This window comes from Diceros bicornis, chromosome 14 (assembly GCF_020826845.1).
Source record: "Diceros bicornis minor isolate mBicDic1 chromosome 14, mDicBic1.mat.cur, whole genome shotgun sequence".
NCBI classification, from domain to species: domain Eukaryota; kingdom Metazoa; phylum Chordata; class Mammalia; order Perissodactyla; family Rhinocerotidae; genus Diceros; species Diceros bicornis.
The window spans coordinates 27,156,283-27,180,970 of NC_080753.1; the positions used below are offsets into that span (position 1 = coordinate 27,156,283).

At 37.2% G+C, this 24,688-nt stretch overlaps 1 protein-coding gene across 3 annotated transcripts in view; it reads right to left on the reverse strand.

The window, feature by feature from the left end:
• The window catches only part of ZFAND3 (zinc finger AN1-type containing 3), a 329,977-nt gene that overhangs the window by 215,389 nt on the left and 89,900 nt on the right, over nucleotides 1–24,688 (reverse strand). For 2 of the 3 annotated variants that reach the window (XM_058554447.1, XM_058554446.1), the window contains exon 2: nucleotides 13,283–13,323. In XM_058554447.1, the coding sequence (XP_058410430.1) occupies nucleotides 13,283–13,323 (41 nt within the window). Of the gene's footprint in view, nucleotides 1–13,282; nucleotides 13,324–22,714; nucleotides 22,866–24,688 lie in introns of those variants that run through there. The other variant, XM_058554448.1, reaches the window with a different exon arrangement.

The following is a 24,688-nucleotide window of genomic DNA, read 5'->3' on the forward strand; positions in this document are numbered from 1 at the left end:
GAGAATCACTGGCGTAAAAGAAAACTACTATGAGATTTCAGTTTACTTTTAAATTTATAAAGACAAAAAAAGGGACAAAACATTAGTATTTGTTATTCTTGGCTGGCTTATGGATAATTATTATATTACTCTCTATAATATTCTGAATTTCAGACACCCACAGCACACAGATACCCACCAATGGACACACAATGGTTGAGAGAATCCAATGAGCTGAACTCTTTTTAACAAATACATGACCAATGTGTGTGCGTTATACTTGAGAAATCTTTCTTGGACTTTCAGCTTTAAAGATATCAAAGAGTATACACTGGTAATCAAGTCAGAAGAATTAAAAAGACAGCAATACCCTATTCAAATGCTTCATTTTAAGAGCAGCAGCTGCCTTTCTTCTGGGAAAAGGTGATTTGAAAAATCAAGGTATGGGCCAGCCCCGTGGCTTAGGGGTTAAGTGCGCGAGCTCCGCTACTGGCGGCCCGGGTTCGGATCCCAGGCGTGCACCTACACACCGCTTCTCCAGCCATGCTGAGGCCGCGTCCCACATACAGCAACTAGAAGGATGTGCAACTATGACGTACAGCTATCTACTGGGGCTTTGGGGAAAACAAAAAAAGGAGGAGGATTGGCAATAGATGTTAGCTCAGAGCCGGTCTTCCTCAGCAAAAAGAGGAGGATTAGCATGGATGTTAGCTCAGGGCTGATCTTCCTCACAAAAAAGAAAAAAAAAATCCAGGTATGACGAGCATACAGATTCCACTATCCTACCCAAACCTCACCATGCTATAAAATGACTCACTGGAAGTGGGTATTTTGTATTATAATATATTACTGATGGGTACAGGGTTCCCACAATTTCTAAAAGGAAACATGCACAACAAGAAGTGCTTAAAAATTTCAAATTCACCCTGTTCCTCAAAATTCCACTATAACCTACAATTCTTCCCTTTCAAAAGTAACTAGAATCAGGCCACTTCTATTTTGAACTTCTAACAGGGAACGGAAGCAGAAAAGAGATTACAGTGTAACTCCAAGCAATGAGAGTTGCAAGTTCATGAGGAAATGCTTTAATTTACTTGCTATGAAACGGGAATTTGTTACCCTGTTCTGGAAATTACCATGAAACTCAAGTCACCTTGAGGAAAAATGTTCACATTTTGGTTTACCTGCCATTCCACCCCATACCTGGCATCGCTGTATCATCAACCTTGGATGTCAAGATTCAGATTCCCTATGCTGCAAGCTACAGCCAACTTTATTTTGCTCATTCCAGAAAGAAACTAACCACTTCTGGTGTCTGTCAGATATAAGTAGAATATATTTTACTTTTCTAAATATGATTTTTACAATTACATTAATAATAAAAGTCTGAACATATAGACAAACAAAATCAATTAAAATCCTCCCCAAACACTCCTACTCTGGGACTATCAAAATTAAATTTTTCATGTACCTTCTTCCACCTTTATCCCATACAACTACATACATATAAATTATGTGTAGTCTAATTGAAAACAGGATACTACACATATTGCTTTGTAAGTATTCTCAATCAGCATTTAATTAACGTCCCTATGTTATTTTTAAAAGGGAAAAAAATCCCAAACAAACTAATGGCAGGTTAAGAGCATAAATTATGGAACTCTGTTATTCAATAATAATTTTGGATTTAGATAGAAAATTTAACAGCAATGAACAAGATTGATAATTTTCAGATTGGATACAAAGTACGCAGCAATGGAGAAAATGAAATCCTGCTTTAATAGTGGCTATTTCAATCCCTTAAAGACTACCCAAAGTCCATTTTGAATTTAAAACAATAACTGTATGACAACATCAAGAAATAATAAAGCGAAAATGAAATTACTACACAGAATTAATAGTTTTTCCCCCAGCTGACAAAGGCTAGTAACAGAAATATATTACTTATAATAATATTTTCTCCAAAGTTAAATATCAGAACCCAGCATGTACGATTATTCATTTGAATGGGTACCTGAAAACAGATTCCTCCAAAACTAAGTACACAGCTCTAGAATCATACTACAATATGCTCCCTATATGACATGTATCATTTTCTTTGTTTATTGCAATACTGTTCACCAATAAAGAGGCATAAGACACAAGTTAACCATGAAACAAAGGTAAGCTTACTTAACTATTGTCCCATGAAGAGATACATGTATTTGAAAAGTTATATTGAAACTAATTTTCAGAAAATTAAATAACTTCACCATTAGCTTACAATTTTAGAGATGCTTTATATGCATTTTTAATTAATCTTCAACTGACAAGAGACTCCTTACACTTTAGTTCTTCTAGTCTTATCCTTTTCTGTAAACTGACATAGTAATGTATTAAAAGTATTCCTTTTGAAAGGAACCAGTTTGTAAAAGGCAAAAAAAGAAAGCTTCTTGCACTGTGAATAATCATCTCTCCCTTATTTATCTAATTTTATGTAAATCATAGAATAGCAAGTCTCTAAAAAGTCTTAAATGGAACAATATGTTCAAATCATGTCTACAGTTTAAAAGAAATTGCTTACTTTGATTTCTCAATGAAGTACTTTTGTCATAGTCTATAAATAATAGACTTTTATTGTCTTTTTTTAAAGAAATTAATGAAAATTATTAAAAATTAAATACATACAGATGTCTAAAAGTCCACAGGACCAACTGGTTCTTTTTACATTGAACACATCTTAAGTTTGTCTTCTGATAAGCATCTGTCATCAGTGCTACTCAAAGAATCTTCCATCCCTTGGGATATTTCTTCAAGCTCACTCTTTCATAAAGTATAAAATGATCTATAGATTGTAGCTACTTTCTAGTCACCACACTTCTCTGTCCCCAACAGCAAGCGATTCTAAGGGTGTTGGAAATAATGCCACATTGCCGAAGGAGTAACTTCAGTCAATTTTTTAAAAATTTCTGCCTTCCCCTCTTATCATTCTGTTTGGTGTTTCTGTCATCCACACTTTTATTTAGCAAAACCATTCTGTGAAAAGCACTACTTTAATGATAGCTGGGTTTCAATATGGTAGTACAGGAGGTTATTGTAAAGTACGTATTAAATATCCCTAAATATCAAAGACCAATTAGTATCTAAGTATCATTTCTACCTTTGTAAGAGGCAAGACTATCCTTTAGATGCTATGTTTGACTTTTCATATATATTTTAACACAGCAGTCGGCAATCAGGTTTAGTTCATGCTTTCACAAAGAAAATCACGTAATCCCAACTAGTCAAGAGCTCAGAATGGACAAAGGTCACAAGAAATCAATTGGTTAACCCCTTGCCTAAAGACAGAAAGGAAATATGACCTATTTTGCAAAGAAAATGAGATCTCAAATAACTCCGCAACTTTCCAACGAATTTCTGCAATTCAGTGGTTTTCAAACTTTTTAAATCATACCCATGGTAGCACATATTTACATCACAACCTATTACATGTTATTTTCATTTATATATGTAAGTCAAAGAAAGGTTTCAAAAACAATACTCACCCTTAATATTTGTGATGCACTCTGATTTTTTATTCGACTCAATTTTTTTTTTTTTGAGGAAGATTGGCCCTGAGCTAACATCTGTTGCCAGTCTTCCTCTTTTTCTTCATTTTTTTCCTCCCAAAAACCCTGGTACGTAGTTGTATATCCTAGTTGTAGGTCCTTCTAGTTCTTCTATGTGGGATGCTGCCTCAGCATGGTTTGATGAGTGGTGAGCAGGTATATACCCAGGTTCCAAACCTGCGAACCCCCGGCTGCCAAAGTGGACCATGTGAACCAAACTGCTACACGACTGGGCGGGCCCCTCTACTCAAATTTTTTTTTTTTTTTACTGATGTCTTAATAGTTTATAACATTGTGAAATTTTGGTTGTACATTTTTGTTCGTCAATCACCATATACATGTCTCCCTTCAACCTGTGTGCCCACCCCACACCCCCACTACCCCTGGTAACCACAATACAGTTTTTTCTGTCCATGTGTTGGTTTATATTCCACATATGAGTGAGAGCATACAGTGTTTATCTCTCTCTTTCTGGCTTATTTCACTTAACATAATACCCTCCAGGTCCATCCATGTTGTTGCAAATGGGACAATTTTGTCTTTTGTTATGGCTGAGTAGTATTCCATTGTATATATTTACCACATTTTCTTGATCCAATCATCAGTCAAGGGACACGTGGGTTGCTTCCACTTCTTGGCTATAGTGAATAATGCTGCAATGAACAAAGGGGTGCATAAGCCTCTTTGGATTGTTGATTTCAGATTCCCACTAGTGGGACAGCTGGATCATAGGGTATTTCTATTAATTTTTTGAGGAATCTCCATACCATTTTCCATAGAGGCTGCACCAATTTGCATTCCCACCAGCTGTGTATGAGGGTTCCCATTTCTCCACATCCTCTCCAACACCTGTTGTTTTTTGTCTTGGTGATTATATATATACAGCCGTTCTAATGGGTGTAAGACGATATCTTAGTGTTGTTTTGATTTGCATTTCCCTGATGATTAGTGATGTTGAAGATCTTTTCATATGCCTATTGGCCATCTGTATATCTTCTTTGGAGAAGTGTCTGTTCATTTCCTCTGCCCATTTTTTGATCAGGTTGTTTTTTTGTTGTTCAGTTGTGTGAGTTCTTTATATATTACGGAGATTAACCCCTTGTCAGATATATGTTTTGCAAATATTCTCTCCCAGCTGGTGGGTTGTCTACTCATTTTGATCCTGGTTTCATTTGTCTTGTAGAAGCTCTTTAATCTGATGAAGTCCCACTTGCTTATTTTTTCTTTAGTTTCTCTACTGTGAGTAAGCATGGCATCCAAAAAGATTCCTTTATGATCAATGTCAAATAGAATGTTGCCTATATCTTCTTCTATGAGTTTTATAGTTTCAGGTCTCACCTTCAGGTCTTTGATCCATTTTGAGCTAATTTTTGTGAATGGCCATAGCAGATAGTCCACTTTCATTCTTTTGCATGTGGCTGCCCAGTTTTCCCAACACCACTTACTGAAGAGATTTTCCTTTCTCCATTGTATGTTCTTAGCTCCTCTGTAGAAAATTAGCTGTCCCTATATGTTTGGTTTTATTTCTGGGCTTTCAATTCTGTTCCATTGGTCTGTGTGTCTGTTTTTGTACCAGTACCATGCTGTTTTGATTACTATTGCTTTGCAGTATGTTTTGAAGTCAGGGATTGTGATGCCTCCAGCTTTGTTCTTTTTTCTTAGGATTGCTTTAGCTATTCGGGGTCTTTTGTTGCCCCATATGAATTTTAGCATTCTTTTTCCTATTTCTGTGAAGAATGTCATTGGGATTCTGATTAGGATTGCACTGAATCTGTAGATGGCTTTAGGTAATATAGACATTTTAACTATGTTTATTCTTTCAATCCATGTACATGGGATATCTTTCCACTTCTTTACGTCATTATCGATTTCTTTCAATAATGTCTTATAGTTTTTATTGTGTAAGTCTTTCACCTCCTTGGTAAGATTTATTCCTAAATATTTTATTCTTTTCGATGCAATTGTAAATAGTATTATCATTCTGAGCTCTCTTTCTGTTAGTTCATTATTAGCATACAGAAATGCAACTGATTTTTGTAGGTTGATTTTGTACCCTGCGACTTTGCTGTAGTTGTTGATTATTTCTAATAGTTTTCCAAGGGATTCTTTAGGGTTTTCTATATATAAAATTCTGTCATCTGCAAATAGTGAGAGTTTCATTTCGTCGTTCCCTATGTGGATTCCTTTCATTCCTTTTTCTTGCCTAACTGCTCTGGCCAAAACCTCCAGTACTACGTTGAATAAGAGTGGCGAGAGTGGGCAGCCTTGTCTCGTTCCTGTTCTCAGAGGAATGGCTTTCAGACTTTCCCCGTTGAGTATGATGTTGGCTGTGCGTTTGTCTATAAACAGCCTTTATTATGTTGAGGAACTTTCCTTCTATACCCGTTTTGTTAAGAGTTTTTATCATAAATGGATGTTGGATCTTGTCAAATGCCTTCTCTGCATCTACTGAGATGACCATGTGGTTTTTATTCCTCGTTTTGTTGATATGGTGTATCATGTGGATTGATTTGCGGATGCTGAACCATCCCTGTGTCCCTGGTATAAATCCCACTTGATCATGGTATATGATCTTTTTAATGTATTGCTGTATTCAGTTTGCCAATATTTTGTTGAGGACTTTTGCATCTATGTTCATCAGCGATATTGGCCTGTAATTTTCTTTTTGTATTGTCTTTGTCTGGTCTTGGTATCAGGGTGATGTTGGCCTTGTAGAATGAGTTAGAAAGTGCTCCATCTTCCTCTGTTTTTTGGAATAGTTTGAGAAGGATGGGTATTAAATCTTCTTTGAATGTTTGGTAAAATTCACCAGAGAAGCCATCTGGTCCTGGACTTTTATTTTTGGGGAGGTTTTTGATTACTATTTCAATCTCTTTACTTGTGATTGGTCTATTCAGATTCTCTGTTTCTTCTTAGTTCAGTTTTGGGAGGTTGTATGAGTCTAACAATTTATCCATTTCTTCTAGATTGTCCAATTCGTTGGCATATAGTGTCTCATAGTATTCTCTTATAATCCTTTGTATTTCCGTGGTATCCATTGTAATTTCTCCTCTTTCATTTCAAATTTTATTTATTTGAGCCTTTTCTCTTTTTTTCTTAGTAAGTCTGGCTAAGAGTTTGTCAATTTTGTTTCTCTTCTCAAAGAACCAACTCTTTGTTTCATTAATCCTTTCTACTGTTTTTTGCCTTCAATTTCATTTATTTCCCCTCTAATTTCTATTCTCTCCTTCTGCTGACTTTGGGCCTTGTTTGTTCTTCTTTTTCTAGTTCTGTTAGGTATAATTTAAGGTTGCTTATTTGGGCTTTTTCTTGTTTGTTGAGGTGGGCCTGTATTGCTATGAATTTCCCTCTCAGGACTGCTTTTGCTGCATCCCATATGAGGTGGTATGGCGTATTTTCATTTTTGTTTATTTCCAGCTCTTTTTTGATTTCTCCTTTAATTTCATCAATGATCCACTGGCTGTTTAGTAGCATGTTGTTTAATCTCCACATCTTTGTCACTTTCCTAGTTTTTTTCTAGTGGTTGATTTCCAGTTTCATAGCATTATGGTCTGAAAACATGCTTGTTATGATTCTAATCTTCTTAAATTTATTGAGGCTTGCCTTGTTTCCCAACGTATGGTCTATCCTTGAGAATGTTCCATGCGTGCTTGAGAAGACTGTGTAGTCAGCTGTTTTGGGATGGAGTGCTCTGTATATGTCTACTAAGTACATCTTGTCCAGTTTTTCATTTAAGTCCTCTGTTTCTTTATTGACGTTTTGTCTGGATGATCTATCCACTGATGTAAGTGGGATATTAAGATCCCCGACTATTATTGTGTTGTTGTTAATATCTCCTTTTAGGTTTGTTAACAGTTGCTTTATGTACTTTGGTGCTCCTATGTTGGGTGCATATATATTTATAATTGATATGTCTTCTTGGTGGAGTGTCCCTTTTATCATTATATATTGCCCCTCTTTGTCTCTCTTAACCTGTTTTATCTTGAAGTCTACTTTGTCTGATATGAGTATGGCAACAGCTGCTTTCTTTTGTTTGCCGTTAGCTTGGAGTATTGTCTTCCATCCTTTCACTCTGAGCCTGTACTTGTCTTTAGAGCTGAGATGTGTTTCCCGGAGGCAGCATAATGTCGGGTCTTGCTTTTTAATCCATCCTGCCGCTTTGTGTCTTTTGACTGGAGAGTTCAATCCATTTACATTTAGAGTAATTATTGATATATGAGGGCTTAATGTTGCTGCTTTATCGCTTATTTTCCGGTTCTTCTGCATTTCCTTTGTTTCTTGTCCCATGTGTTTCAGACTGCCAATTCAGTTTGGTTGTTCTGTCTTATGACTCTTTTAGTTTTCTCTTTATCATATGTGATTTTGTTCCGATTATTTGTTTAGTGGTTACCTTAAGGTTTGTATAAAAAATTTTGTGTGTGAGATAGTCCATTATCTGATGGCCTCTTATTCCCTTATACTAAGTCAGCTCACTCCGTCATGATGCTGACGTCCTCTACTAAATTTTTTAAAATGCTGATCATGACCCAATTGATTTCTCTACCCACTAATGAATCACAATACGCATAGTTTGAAAAACTGCAATAAAAAAGTGTTTCAACCCATAAATGTTTATTCATCATAATGTAACTATAAATATCATGTCATGAAATTTTGTTGCTTTCCATTATAGACATTTACTAATTCTTTTAGTCAAGTCATACAAACAATATAAAAAGGTTTAATGAAAGAAAAGGACAGTACGACAGGTAGAATATTATCAAGGAAATAGAAAAGTTAAAACTAGACAAAAAAAAAGATCCTTAGCTTTAAAAATTGGAAAGATCTGTGGCAAGATCAATTGATAACTTATGTTCAAGGTGCTTAAATGCCATCCATTTCAACAGTTTAGACATTCTTTCCATAACTTCAAATAAACTGCTAATCTGTTAAGCAAATCCTTCCTTTCATTTAGATAATATAAAAATAATTAACCCTCTTGACTGGGAAGGATAATATATCAACTCAAAGGTGGGAGAATCCTTACCCAAACTGCAGGTATTTCTGGTTTCTGCTCACTGCAGGTATTTCTGGTTTCTGCTCACAGAAGAGTCTTAATCTTAAGAGAGATATACCCAAACTTCCAAAAAAATGTACAAAATTGTGATTTGAGTAAGAAAAATACAGAACATGTGAAAGGCGGATTGATGAGGAAGGTAGAAAAACAGCAAACACTTAGAGGAATGGAAAACAATATAGTATGGTAAAATCACTCTTGCCTGTTTGTGGGGTTTTTTTTTTAGACTACATAATAACCTCAGATAAAGAGAATCAAGAAGAGCATTTTAAATCCATTGTACCTCAAATCATAACACTAGAGCCAATCATTTATTGGTGCTTCCCCAGAATACTTCCTTTAAATGTCCTAGTGATCCTGGCATAAATAGAAAATCTTGGATGAGAAGGCTCTTCAGGTCAAAGGCCCTTTTAGGCTAAGAAAGAAGCATTACACTTTTGTGAAAAAACTCCCAATGATCTTAAATCATTTCAGCCTGGCCAAACCAGGGTTCAAGATGAGAGTTGTCAAAAAATAAAAATAATACCCTCTCATTTCACAGACAGGAATTTTGGTTGAGCTGTGAGCTTTTAGCAAGCCAGGTTGGACACCCTTCTATATACATGCAAATGGCTGACACAGACATTTCTTATTCTGTTAACAATACAGAGAAAAACTATTATTTGGTATATAATTTACCAGCAATTAACAATTCAATGGTTTTTTAGTAACTCTCACTTTCCATATACTCATTTCCTTTCCCTTGTTATTCCCTTCCAACGACTTCAAACAGCCCAAGAATCTTTGATAAAGAAAAGGGAAAATATCTGAAGTGATGGTAGTTATGGGGGGGGGGGGGGTACTTACCGTTTGGCAGAATATTTCATCAGAGGCAAACAGTTACCAAAGTTAACTTTAAACTAGTACCCACAGTTCCTAACCTAGTACCCTACCATCTCAACAAAACTTCAAATATGTTTTTACAAATTTCATTCAATTTTATGTAACACGTTACAATATACAAACTCACTTTTTCACCACATAGATTTTGAAAAAGAATCTTGAAAAATCTCTTACTAACCTAATGGTACACAATAGCTATTGTTTAAAGTGATTTTTCCTTCTTTTAAAAGTACATTGTACACTTTACAATACACTTTAAAAGAATATTTTAAATCACAGTGCCTTTGGCCAAAATAACTTAAAGTTGTCTCGCACATCTCATGCATCTGCCACAATGCATTTCTTTTTTTTTTTTTTTGTGAGGAAGATCGGCCCTGAGCTAACATCTGTCAATCCTCCTCTTTTTGCTGAGGAAGACTGGCCCTGGGCTAACATCCATGCCCATCTTCCTCCACTTTATATGCGACACTGCCACAGCATGGCTTGACAAGCGGTGCGTCGGTGCGCACCCGGGATCTGAAGCGGCGAACCCCAGGCCACCGCAGCAGAGCGCTTGCACTTAACCGCTTGCACCACCGGGCCGGCCCCCACAATGCATTTCTATACTCTTATCTTCATATGGGAACAAAATCTGCAAATGCTTCTTTAAAGTTCAATGATCTTTTTTCTTTTGAATTTCAAAAAGAACACCAAATGCTGCTTCAGCGAGCAGGATGTTATTAGTAATTTCTTTCAAATGATGTTGGGGAAATTAGCAGTGTGGAGGTAAAGACAAAGAGGAAAGAAGGAGAGAGTATTTTCTTTACACACTTGAAAATATCCTCAATATTTTTAAAAGCAAAAATGGCAAAAGTAAAGAGTACTCTTTACTCTTGTGTAAAGAGTACTCTTTACTCTTGTGTAAAGAGTAAATGGACATATATCACCAAAGAGACAATAAATAATTATAACCATAGAAAATTTAACTGCAACAAGTCCAAAGAAAAACCAAAGACCACGCCTAAACTGTCTTCACTGGTAATTGTTTAAACTTTTATATTTAGTCAGGGACATGAGACAGTCTTCTCAGCATTTGATGTGAGCTGCCTGCCTTACTCAAAGGCGCCTGGCCTTCTCCCAAAGCCAGACTACTGAATTATAAGGGGGAGCTAGCTCTACGTGGAGACAGTCCTACAATCTAATGTACATTTTGTCTCATGGCTTCTTTCATCTTTACTATAAAGTTAAACTCTCATCAGGGAGGAAGCATTTCTTCATATCTATAATCGTAGATATGCAGAGTAAGAAAAGCAGAACATATTCATTTAACACGGCAGTGATATTGTTAAAAGTTGGATAAAAATCAAACTTATCAATACTTTTTCCCTTTCAAAGACCTAAAGTATTAGCCAAATTCCAAACTTTTAACAGATACCAACTGCCAGCTTTCCCAACCCTCCCAACTCCTTCCCACCTATTCCCTAGTTTAGGCATAAATGTAAAGGTCTAAAGCTTACACTATGATTATTTCCTTGCCCAAATAGCATAATGAAAACAAGATTAAAATTGATAAAGATTCTCTCCTTGATCACACTCTAGCCAGGTTCTTCTGAGCCCTCTTCTCAAGTAGGTCTAAACTTTGGTCTATAAAAACCAGACTCAACACAAATGATTTCGTCCACTCCATTCCCCCAACATTAAAAGATTTAAACAAACACTAACACAGTTTCAAGACCCCATCCCTAGGATAACCCTAGCCCCTCTTAAAGTGCCTGCCTGAGAAAGCTCAAAGCTGCGCTGATATTGTGATTTACAAGAAATACATATATATTTGGTCATTCAGATAACTGAAATATACTTCTCAGATATATTTGGTCTTCATCCACAGTTTCTGACTCACAGCTCCCAAACTCCTTGGAATTTACCCCCACCCAAAGAGGACCAGCCACGTGATCCGAGGATTGTAACTTTCAGTCCCACCCCCTGATTTTGGGAGGGGGCTTGAGGGTGAGTCAACTGCCAATGGCCAATGACTTAGTCAATCATGACTGCCTAATGAAGCCTCCATAAAAACCCAAAAGGACAGCTCGTCGGCCCTTTTTCAGAGAGCTTCCATGTTGGGGAACCAGAACGCTTCCACTCGCCACCTTGCTGGGTCGCATGCTCCATAAAGACAGAAGCTCCTTTGTTAAGGACCTCACCCCATCTATCTCTTCATCTGGCTGTTGATTTGTATCCTTTAATACCCTTTGTAATAAATCAGTAATCTAGTGAGTGAAGTGGGTTTTCTTGAGTTCTGTGAGCCGTTCTAACAAATTATCGAACCCAAGGAGGGGGTCGCAGGAACCTCTGATTTACAGCCAACGTTGGTCAGAAGCACAGATAACAACTTTGGCTTGTGACTGGCGTCTGAAGTAGAGAGCGGTCTTGTTGGACTGAGCCCTTTACCTGTGGAATCTCATTCTATTTCTAGGGAGACAGTGTCAGAAGTGAATTGAATTACAGACACCCTGCTGGCGTCTGAGAACTGCTTGTTGGTATGTGGAAGCGGGCATGCTGACACACACGTTGGAATTGGGTCCAGGAACCCCTTTGCAGCTGTCAAAAGATTTTAAGGTTTGTTCTAGCCAACACCTGACTACAGGCCCCTGACCACCCTACCCTAGAGCATTTACTGAAAAGAGTTTAGAACTCTGCATCCTTCCCCTGTCCCTTTGAGATGTATATGGATCTCCTACAACTCATGAGTGTCTTTCTTAAGGAATGAAAACCATTCCTTTAAAACGTAATCATCAGGAAAGATAGGGCCTCAGTCTCTCAGTCTCTGTAGCAGGATAGAATCCTAACTTCATAACTGTCAGCAAGCAGACACAGCCGGCCTAATCATCATTTACACTGACCAATTCTTTGTCATTTTCACTTCCCTGACTTTACTAAGCCAAGCTAGCAACCCCTCCCCAACTCCTTCATTCTCTCTTTAAAAAGCCCAGTCATCTCTGTACAAACCGAAGTTCAGTTCACACCGGACCCTCTTCCCTATTGCAGCAGTGTATCACTGATTAAAATCTGGCTTATCACTTTAACAAGTGTTCAGCTTTGTTTATCTTTGACAAAACGAAGTAATAAAGTAGGAAAGTTAAACATATCTCAATTAGTTACTTTATATAAGACCATTAGATATAAAGTTCTTTTAAAAAAAAAATGAAGCTTTCACCTTCATAAAGGAGTCGTAATTCAAGGAGTCAACCAATCAGCATTTGGGGGCTGGAAAGGGCCCTTGGCAAACATTAGGCCCAAGCCCTTCATGTTACAAACGATGAATCTAAGGTCCAAAGAGATTAAGTGACTTACCCAAGGTGATTTCAATGAGGGACTGGATTAGAAAGGAGCTATTTCAGCATGATTTTCTTCCTGACTCCAACATGAAAATATTCTTTCTCTTGTATTGTTATTGGTAAAAGCAACATTCACCATTAATCATTCAAGTCAAGATCAGAGGTGAACATTATTATCCTACTACAATACAAGTTTTTACAATTCCACTGTATGCCAACTATACACGAGGAAAGTTTGTTTGGTGCAAGTACAAATAAGATTTCCCTTCACTCAGGGAAGACTTTCAATAGTCCTAAGCAAACAGATGGAGCACCTTGGTAAGGAGAAACTGCTTTCACACACAAGCAAAGAAAACAAAACCCCATGCATAACCCAAAGGAGGGCCAAATGATTTAGATAGTCTTAAAAACAACCAAAAGAAGAAAAATAAAAATAAATTAAAAAACCCTTTTTCTGCACTTACCAGCAAAGCATTTGGAACAGAGATTCATAGTCTTGCTGGACCTGGGGCAAAAAAAAAGAAAAAAAAGAAACAAGAGCTAAAAATTCAGTATCACTCTAATCAAAACATAAAGATGTCTGAAATGTAGGCAAAGAATTTCCTGGCCAGGCAACTCAATTAAAATTAATGATAAGTTGCTAACCAGCCACCCCTCCCCCACAACAAAACAAAAACAAAACAACAAAAACAAAATATAACACTTTGTTTATCTGTGAATTAGCCAATGCTTTATTTTTTGTGATTAGCAGCTTATGTAGCAGCAAGTTCACAAATACTGTAACATGCCCAGAAGATGACACAGGAGTCCATTTATCCCACACAATTACCAACATTCCCTCTGTTCACACTGGAACATATACCACAAAGTTATCATACAAACAACAAAAATGTAGTCTGTAAAACTTTCTCCTCATATACACATTCATTTATCTCCATAACATTACTTGAACTTCTATCTCGTCTTCTTTTCCCTCATTCTAGTCCTATTTCAGATCCTGGTCACATTATCACCTTGCTGTTGTTTAAAACTCTTTCTTCAGATGTTCCCAGTCAAATTATTTTTCATGTCCTTTCATTTGTTAATAAGGGTTACAATTCACTGAATACTAACTTGGATGGGCACTTAACATACATTATCTTATTAATCTTCCCAACATCCCTGAGATGGGTATTACCATATTGCTTTGCTTCTAAAATATGCTTTTCAAAAAATTACATTAACATTTCTAAATGAGGAAACATCACACAATTGGCTACAAGTGATGAATAATTTAACGAGGCAATGTTCCCACCACCCCCTCCAAGGTGTTATTAAATTGAGGGGTCTTAGAAATCAAGGACATACAGTCTCATCCCAAGGTCACACAGCTGGGGAACTGCAGAGGAAGTACCTGACCTCAGGTGTGAGCCAACTCGGAAGGCCATCCTTTGTTCACAACAAACTCATTCTTATAGCTTTCTTCCAAAAAACTCCTACAATACTTTATGTTGAGTAAGCTGACCTATTTACAGCCTCATTCCTCAGCAACTCCGGTCCCAGTACCTTAGTCTTTGCGCAGAGCTGCTCCTACATGTTGAATAAGCCAACTTTCTTCTGCCCTCCTTAGTAAATTTTACAATTAATGAAAGCCTCCCTCAGGAAGTATTTCCAGTACGTTGGGAATACTGGGGGGCGGGGGATTACTTCTCTTTCCCAAAAGAGAGGCTACGTTAACAGGTGGATCTTTTTTTAGGACTCTACTTAATATAAAGACATCAAAGGAAGTAAGGAAATTTAAGTATCAATAAATGAATAAAAATGAATAAATGGACAAGGAGATGTATTAATAGTGGAATCTAACATTTATTATATGCCTACTATGTGGTAAGCATAATACCAGACGCCTTCAACCCCATTTTACCAAATGAGGAAACAGGCTCCAAGAGGGTATATAACTTGCCAAAGATTACAGAACAAGTAAGTGGATGAATCTAGTCTGCCTAACTCCAAGGCCTGTGTTTTCACCAAGCCAAACTAGGGCCTCTGCTCCCAATACAGAAGCTGAGGGAGTCAGCAGTCTGGTAGTTTGGGAGAATGGCCCCACAACTAAAGACTTAGATTTAATGTATGGTAACCAAGTCAGCTCCCTGAGAAAGTAAAGCCTTTCATCTGGAGAAAGCACAACCCCTGCCCTCCCCCAAATACACATACACACACAGGGAAGCAACCCAAGGCTGCCTGTCATTTCAGTTCCAACTTAAGGAAAAGCTGGGGACGAAGGAATTCCTGTGTTACTAGAACTCCTCCCAGGAAAGCAGGCTTCTTCCAGATGTGGTCACTATCTCTTGTCCATGCAGTGCCACAAAGAGCCAGAGGTAACTTGTTTATCACCTCTGCTTCTCTCCATTGTCCAGCAGGAATCACGGAGCGCCAGCAGAGAACAACTGAGGGCAGCTCAACACCTAGTATGCGGTTTTAACACTTGTGTTCCACAAAGTTGGTAAGAAAAAAATGGCAAAATAGCATTTTTCTCTGCATTCCCTTATCTCTCTTCAGATAGTTTACGTATTTAAAATACCCACTATACCTATATACTATCTAAATAATATCCATTCCACTTTCTGAGTAGGAATTTTTCAGCAACATGGTTATGAGGTTATGAAAGACATAATACAAATACTGATATCATTAATCAAAACAGAGATGTCTGAAATGTGAAATAAATCAGATTTGGACTACAGAAATAATGGCCACCGGTAATGCCAACTCGGATCACACAGGTCAACAACACTGAACTCACAAGAACTGGCAGAGGCTTCTGAGAACTTTGTTCCTTTCTCATGTTCAACATGTAAAACTTGAAGCTAACCACAGGCATACTACTACTGACTGCCCATGGAAAAGCAGTGTGATCAACTTGCAGGGTCCTGGGATAGACAACAGAGTTCTCTATGTGGCAGCAAATATGAAAAAAATATGATTCTCTTATGTCCCCACTGCTCCAAAGAAATTGCTCTTATTGAGATCTCCAATGGCTACCACAATTCTAAAACCAAAGTTTAACAGGTTAATGATGGCCGCCCAAAAGTATCAAATCCTAATCCCTGGAATTTGTAATCCCTGGAATTTACCTTATTTGGAAAAAAGGTCTTTGCAGATGAATTAAGTAAGGATTTTGAGCTTACCCTGTATTATCCAGGTGGGCCCTAAATGATATTACAAGTGTTTTTGTGAGAGGCAAAGGGAGTTTGGACAGACACACAGAGGAGAAGGAGACGTGAAGATGCAGGTAGAGACTGGAGGAACATGGTCACAAACCCAGGAATGCTGAGGCAGCTACCAGAAGCTGAAAGAGGCAAGAGATGGATTCTCCCCTAGAGCCTCCTGGAGGGAAAGCAGCCCTGGCAGATTTTGGACTTCTAGCCTCCAAAACTTTGAGAGAATAAATTTCTGTGGTTTTAAGCCATCAAATTTGTGGTAATTTCTTACAGCAGCCTCAGAAAACTAATACACAGGTAGGTCTCTGATCTCATCTTACTCCCTCTCTCAGCAGCATTCGACCAGATCCATCCTTCTTGAAACTCTCTCTACTCTTGCCTTCTTGTCACTCGGGTCCTAGAGTAAATCTACTCCCTCTCCCTCAGTTTTCCTCCCACCTAACTGCTCCATTTTAGCCACCTTTGCTGGCTCCTCCTCCACCATCAAGACCTTTATCTGGAGGTCCCAAGACTCGGTCCTCATTACCGCTCCTTCTCACTTAGTGATCTCATGCAGGCCCATGGCTTTAAATACATCTATACACTAAAGATTCACAAATGGTCACCACCATTCCAAACCTGTTCACCTTGCTCCAAACTCATATATCTAACTGCCTATTTGACATCTCAACACGTAGCTCAGACTCAACATTTCAAACTACAACTCTCAGTATTCCCCCCAAACTTGGCTGACCCATTCTGTCCACCTTTATAAATGGCAAAACCTTCTTCCCAGTGGCTCAAGTCAAAATCCTAGAAATCAACTTTTGACTTCTCTCTTTCCTACAGTTTCTCATACACAATACTCAGCAAGATCCACTGGCTCTATTTCCAAAGAGACTTCAAATCGACTTCTCTTCTTTGTCAGTGCTTCTACTCTAGCCACCATTAACTTTCACCTGGGCCACTGTAAATGATCTTTAACTGATCTCCTCATTCCTACTCTTGACCCTTTACAATGAATTTCCACACAGCAGCCAGAATAATCTTTTAAAAACAAGTTAGATCATGCTATTTTCTTGCTTAATGCCATCCCACAATTTTCTACTGCATTTAGCATAAAATTCAAACTTCTTACCAAAAAGTTTCAAAGTCCCCTCAGGATCTTGCTCTGCCTATCTCCGCTGTTCTGTTCTTACCACTTTGCTCCTCTCACTTACGACTTTCCAACCACACTGGCCTTTTTTCTGTTCCTAGAACATGCTGCAGAGCTCTTGCCCATGCTATTCCCTCTACCCTTAAATCACTGTAAGACTGGCCCTTTCTTGTCGCTCAGATCCTGGTTCAAACCTCTTAGTAGGTTTCATCTGACCACCCAATTTAAGTCAGTCCCTCTTCCTGTTTTGTTTTCTTCACAACACCTCATTTTTTATCATCTCACCACTGGCCTGTTTGCTTGTGGACTATCTTTCATCACTAGAAGGTACGTGTCATAAGAGCAATGGTCACTCTTGCTCACTCTTGTTTGGTACTTAACTGGTACACAATAAATATTTGTTAAATGAAGAAATGAATACTCTCTTGAAGGCACGAACCATGAAAAATCTAAGTAGATTTAAAAAATGTATTTTGTAAAGGTCATTCAAACACCACCTAGAAGACAGGGCACCCACAATTCCTGTAGCTGTCAGCCTGTCATCTCTCAGGAGCTCTGTCACACTGTATTACCTACAACTGGTAGATAATGCCACCCTGTGTATCTGGCCATGATTTGTCACTCAGGAGATAACAAGTGGCAGATACTTTCAGAAGTTTCTTTCCAATGAGATGGTGTTGGAAAGAAACTAGCTTAATTTTATTTTTCTTCTTTCAATAGATAATGTTTAACGATATTTTCTGGTTTTGAAAATACATGCCCCTTGCAGAGAATTTAGAAAAACAACAGAAGAATTTAAGCAAAAAACAAAAATCACTGATAATCCTACCCCCCCAAAAAAGAACTGTTAACATTCTGAAATGATTCCTTTTTATCTTATGGATAGATATATATAACTAAGAATTTATTATACTTAATCATATTGGTAAAGTTGTACAGTATGTTCACAGGTGTGCATGTTCTTATGCTTCATAACATACGCACATTACACATTTTCTTTTGTATATAACACATATTTCATAAAGAAGTGTATTATAAAATTACATAAATTTCATTTTTTCATTTTCTATTTACATTTAATATTTCCCATGTCATTAAATACTCTCCAAAAACATTTTTGTTGCTCTGTAATAGCCTATTACATGCTAATATTATAATTTGTTTAGTCACTCTCTTCCTGTTGGATGTTTAATCTTTTTCCCAGATTTTTTCTATTATAGATACTGCTATAATAAGCATTTTTGGACATAAACCTTTGGTCATAATCTTTGAAAAACTTTCTTTAAAACTGATCCTGAGAAGGAGAATTACTAGATGAAGAAGTATGATTTTGGTAAGTATTGCCAAATTACTTCCCAAATAAGTTCTATCAATTTACACTCTTATCAAAAGCATCTGAAAGTACTTTTTTCAACGCTCTCTCACCAACATTGAGTAGTATTACTTTCAAATCTTTGCTTGATGGGAGATATGGTTATCTTGCTTTAATCATGTGTTTTCTTCTGAAATAAAAAATTTTCCAATTTTGAAGGATATTTTTTAATGACAAATGATAACCTTCCAGCTAACTCATCTTCAGGAATTACAATAACATTCGTAATTTCTGAGAATTCTAGAAACATTTTATTTATAATATTTTCCTGACATCCATACAACACTACTATCTCTTGCCACCCAGGGAAACATACACATGCCAGGTCTTCCCAAAAATATTTTAATATAAATGTGGAAATAAAAAACCCTGTCACTATATCAATGTTCTTCAACAATAGTTTTTTTTTGTCCAACAATGAGGAAGAAACTAGGGGACAAGAAAAATAAAGAAGAGTCAAAATGAAAAACAACAGTATCAGCACCTAAATATGCCAAGCCCTTCCAGTCTTATGGTCCCTAAATTTCTCTAGGTTAGGCATTGACCACAAAACTAAAAAAACCTAGACTACAAAGGGATCTCCTTCTTAATGAAGAGAACCAATCTGTAAAGATCAACTAGTCGTATTTCCCAATACAATCTCCTTTAATAATCCAGAGGAAGGAGAGGAGGAGAGGGAAAGGGAAGAGTGGGGAGATGGAGCGGAGGAGGTGAAGGAAGACAGGAAAAAACAAACCTGTCTCCTCCACTCTAAAAATCACTCCAGTTGCCTTAGAGATAAGATTAGATGATTAAAGACTAGAAACAATCTGCGTGCCACCTCATACACTTAAAACCAGAAAGTCTAACTTCCTACAACAGCTGGGAAGCAGCAAACAGTTCTACTGAATCATCCCTCTTTGCTCACCCCAGGCAAACAAGAAAAAGGCCAGTTCAAACAGATGACATCGTTGCTCGCAATGACAAAGGAGGCTTTCAACAGTGCATCTAGCCTGTCTGAACTGTTACACATCACTCTAAATCATTCAGATGATGTCTGCAAAGTTTTCTTTTTAAGGGACTATTACAAAGGAAAAGATGGAGTTGTTAATAAGGGGGATTAGTTTCTAGAATATAGCAATATGGGTCATGCTACTTTAAAAGCTAATTTCAATGTAACAATTTGGATTCCAGTTGGGGCATTGTAATGAGCAGCGTCTTAACATTTCATACCCAAATTCAAGGACACAGCATACGGCTCTGGTTTTACGTGTTTTAAATCTCTGCACTAAAAAGATACAGAGATGTAAAACAAGTCACCTTATCATCTGTGGCCCTGTACACATTACTAAAAGCTTAGTCCAGCAGCATGTAACAATTAAAAGAACATGAGGCGTGGCCATCAATAAACAAAAAACAGTTTAAAAAAGGAGAATAAAAATTAAAATATATAAAAACCCTGTAGAAAAGCAGGAGAAATAAAATACAATGAACTAAATTAAAATGCCAAATTAATTTTTCCACGTAAGAGAAACTTAATGACACTATCAGCTCTAATACACAATGTATACAGTGGCTGCAGCTGTCTTAACATATATGCCCAAACATAAAGAAAAGTTTTCTTCCCTAAATTTATCCTTGAAAAAGGAATTGCTTTACACTTTTTACTTTTGAGGTAGGCACCAATAATTTTATACTAAATACCAACAGGGGAGAAAGAAAAAAAGAAAGAAAAAGCCTCCCTAAAACCTAGAAGTAAAAAAAAGAAAGAAAAAGCTTCCAAAAAACCTGGAAGCAAAAGATCCAGGGGTGCAGTCAAGCCTAGGGGAACAACAAGTGGGATTTCAAGAGGATGACCGTGTCAATGGAGTCAAACTCCCAGAGGCACCTACCCAGTCAGAGTCTGTGAAAGGGGGTGAGACAGTGAACTCTCATCTCCAGGCAGAAACACTGAAGTCTGGAAGGATGTCAGACAACACTAGTGTTGGATGCTTTGTCAAGGTTACTACGCCAACAAGTTTTAAAAGGAAGTAAAGTATAGTTTTAAATGCAGATTTAATACTCATTTCTGGAGTATGATCTCACAATTCCAAGAAGGTAGCTGCCACTGAAAAAGGCCTTTGAAGATCATTTACAAAGCAATTGCAATAAAAGTTTTGGAATGTTAGGAAGACCACAAATAACATTAAAAGGATGGCAACTCTCCTAAAGTTATATGAATGGATTCTTGTGGCTTCGGATAAAATTTCCAGTCAGAGCAACATTTATGGATTTTTAAAGTGCTCTATCTCAAACAACTTTTAAGGAAGTAAATAACGGTAAAACTGTGGTCAATAACTAAACATGGTTTTAATAAAAAAAATTTAAGATATTTACGTCTGTGAAGATGTGGAGACTTCAAATAAATCTGTTTTTTATGGAAAAAGTAACATTTTATAATTTATATTAGGAACATATACAAACTCATATAATTTTATATAACCTATGATCTTAAATATTCATGTGCAGTTACCACTGGGGTAAACTAAAGAATTTGAGATCTCTCTGTATTATTATTTTTTTTTACAACTGCAAGTAAATCCACAATTATTTCAAAATAAAAAATTAAAGAAAAGATTTTTAAAATACGTATGTAGAATTAATATTTTAATTAGATATTTTACTATTTCATCTACACCCCTAAAAGTTTCTATACTCAAGCTGACTAAAACATTTCTTTTCCTTATTGAGATAGTAGAGGACTGCCTTATATGTGGGTCTCTTCATTTGCAAATACATATATTTTAAGAAATTCAAACCCTGTGGATAGAGTAAAACTAATGCTCAGCAGAATTCACTTTTGTAGTAGAGAAAACAGCAGCAAAAAAGACTAAGTTCACTGCTATCTAGCTATCTACCTAGCTACCTAAAGAAATTGTATACAAGTTGCTTATTAAATTTCTCACTTAAACTATTCCCATCCACTTTATAAAAATAGTTTTTTAGAATTCTACAGCAATGGAGGGCACTTTCTGGAATGATGAAAATGCTCTATTAACTTTACCTGAATGATGATTACTTAGGTGTACACACCTGTCAAAATTCATTACATCATAGACTTAAGATTGTGCATTTTACTATATATAAATTACAGCTCAATAAAGTATTATTGGTACAAAAAATAAATTTTTAAAATTCTACAATACATTACGCACTACTGCTGGTCCATTACAAAAGGTATTCTTCATGTTGCTATGAAAACAATATTACAGAAGATTTCCCAACCATTTGTTATAGGAGGAAAAACCTGAGAATTAAACTGAGAACAAAAAATTTAAGAGAGATAACAATGATGTACTCCCTAGCCTTATTTTTCTCCTGACTAGCTATGATGCTGACACAAATGGGTGGCGAAGAGAGGACACTACCTTTATGGAGGTCAGAGTGTTTTTTCCTGAATAGTGGTCAACATAGTTAAACAGCTATGAAAATTCTGTAATGGGCTAACAATTATACTAAAGAACCATTTCTTTCAAGGCAAAATACTGAGCTTTGCATTTTCCACCATCTTTGCGACCATCATTACATTAAAAGTACTGGAGAATTATATATGCACCTGTCCTACCCAAGTGGCAAATATTTCTGCTTCATCCTGGTGAAGTGTGCATTTATCTATCTTATTATTAAGATACTTTAGGCTTGCAAGCAGAGGCATTCACTTATCCATATTTATGGAAAATCAGACCAAACGCAGGATAATTTTAATGAAAGATGAAAGGTAAACCTAACGCATTATTATTAGATCTTCCTTTGTCAGAAAATGAGACATAAACCTGAGAGACGATCGAGTTACAAAGGTTCAAACTACAAGATTAAATAGGCTAGCAAGGGTAGCTGTACAGCTGAGGGAAAAAAGTACAAGGTACTTCTAGCAGCTGGAAAACATCCAAATAAAAAGACTTCTTACAAGATGCAACATTTTCAGCTCATGTCTTTCAGGTAATATGCAAGTACCAACAGAACATCTATAAATACGGAGGAGGAGAAAGCAACATCTAGCAATATACAAACACAACAAAAATTTAAACGTGCAGGTAACGTCACTGACATTAAAAAATAAATGCCTTTTATACTTCAATAGTACCTTTCATTTGTTCAAATTCTAAATATTTATATATCAGTCTTCTAGGATATTCTCGAGGTTAGGTGGAAGAGTGGGGATCACACCTACCTTGAATCTAGATGAGAAACGGTTGAAAGGTGATAGGAGAAGAGAAACTGCTCTCCTTATTCCCAGTCCAACGCCCGTTGAAAAGGAAATAAGTGAAGTTCAAAGTTCAAAATTTCCATTTCCTGACTATTTTAGTCATTCACCACACAACAGATGATTTAAAGTCTACAAAAGAAAATTCTCCATGTAATCAGCAACCTTGAGCATTTATAACACCCCAAAAGAAAAAGACAGAGTTAGAAGGAAACAGTACTTCTTTTCTGTCTCTGCCCCAACAAGACTTCATCTAAAGTATTCCTGTTCTATAATCACTGGAGATTCCACTGCTCCTTTTTTATCATATTTCATTGCCTCCCAACCCTCAAAATCATGAATTTTGATTTATAATGTTTCACACATTATAACCTCCCTACTGTTGTAAACGCCTTTATAATCTTGCCATCAGTGTAGAAACATAGGCTGCTTACAGGGGTAGTGGCAAAAGCAGTGACTTGAGAGGAAAGAGCCTGGCTTGAATGTGTGACCTTAGGTTTGGGTTTTCTCATCTATTAAAATAAGGGAGGTTACTCAGACAAGTGACCTCTGACATTCTATGATTCTATGATCACACAATAATATAACCATATATAATCTAATAAAAGAGCTACTAAACTCTCCATTATTTCTAGGCTAAATATTTACTAAAACCTTCTGATGGTGACTATTTCCTAATTTTTCAGTTTTCTCACTCTGGAACATTTTTCTGAGATCTTCACTGAATGCTTACACTGTGATGGTCTAATACTAAATAAAGTGAAGGGATGGCCCTGTGATTTCTTTAAGTGTCATTCCAATTATATGACTTGTTATCAATAGTTTTAAATGCAAAGGCATCACTGACTCTTATTTAACTGTTTTTCTTATCACTCTGAAATTCTTTGTGCTACCAATGGTACAAACCCAACCCTACTCCCATACTGAATTTCCACAGCTGTTTACTTCCCTTAAGAAAATTATCTTGCCTTGATCCTGCTGAATGCCATACTACGGTATATTCATCAACTTTTCTAAACTATCAGATATTCTGATAGATTTTTTTTTTTTTTTTTTGCTGAGGAAGACTCGCCCTGAGCTAACATCTACTGCCAATCCTCCTCTTTTCTTTTTTTTTTTTTGGTAAGGAAGATCGGCCCTTAGCTAACATCTGCCGATCCTCTTCTTTTTTGCTGAGGAAGACTGGCCCTGGGGTAACATCTATGCCCATCTTCCTCCACTTTATATGGGACGCCGCCACAGCATGGCTTGACAAGCGGTACATTGGTGCGCACCCGGGATCCGAACTGGTGAACCCCGGGCCACCACAGCAGAGCACGTGCACTTAACCGCTTGTGCCACCGGGCCAGCCCCCTCTTTTCTTTTTTTCATGTGAGCTGCCACCACAGCAAGGCCACTGACAGATCAGTGGTGTGGGTCCGCACCTGGGAACCGAACCCAGGCCACCGAAGCAGACACCAAACTTAACCACCAGGCCACCAGGCCGGCCTCAGATATTCTGAATTTCAATCCAGTTGTCCACTGAGCCACCTATCCCAGCCAATTTGATTGTTATTCACAAACTTAATGAGCATATTCTGTCTGTCACCATCTAAGACTCTGGAGGAAATATTTAAAAGGTCAGGACTCATCTGATAGAATTCAACTTAGAGCCCATGGCTCCTTCCACAGCACTGAGGACTGGTGTTAAGCCATGCCTAACTGTTCTAAGAAGAGCTTGATAATCATGGGTAAGTCTACCTTCTTGGCCACAGAACTTGCCACCTCTGATAAACATATGCTACCTAAACCATCACAAGAAAAACAAGATGAAAGTCTGTAATCCGGCAGAAAACAGACCCATAACAAATAACCTAGAGCAGGTGCCCTAAGATGGTGAGTCTGCAACAGCAGCATCTTCTTCAAAGAACATAGCAGTGGTTTTCTTTGCGAGACTCCACT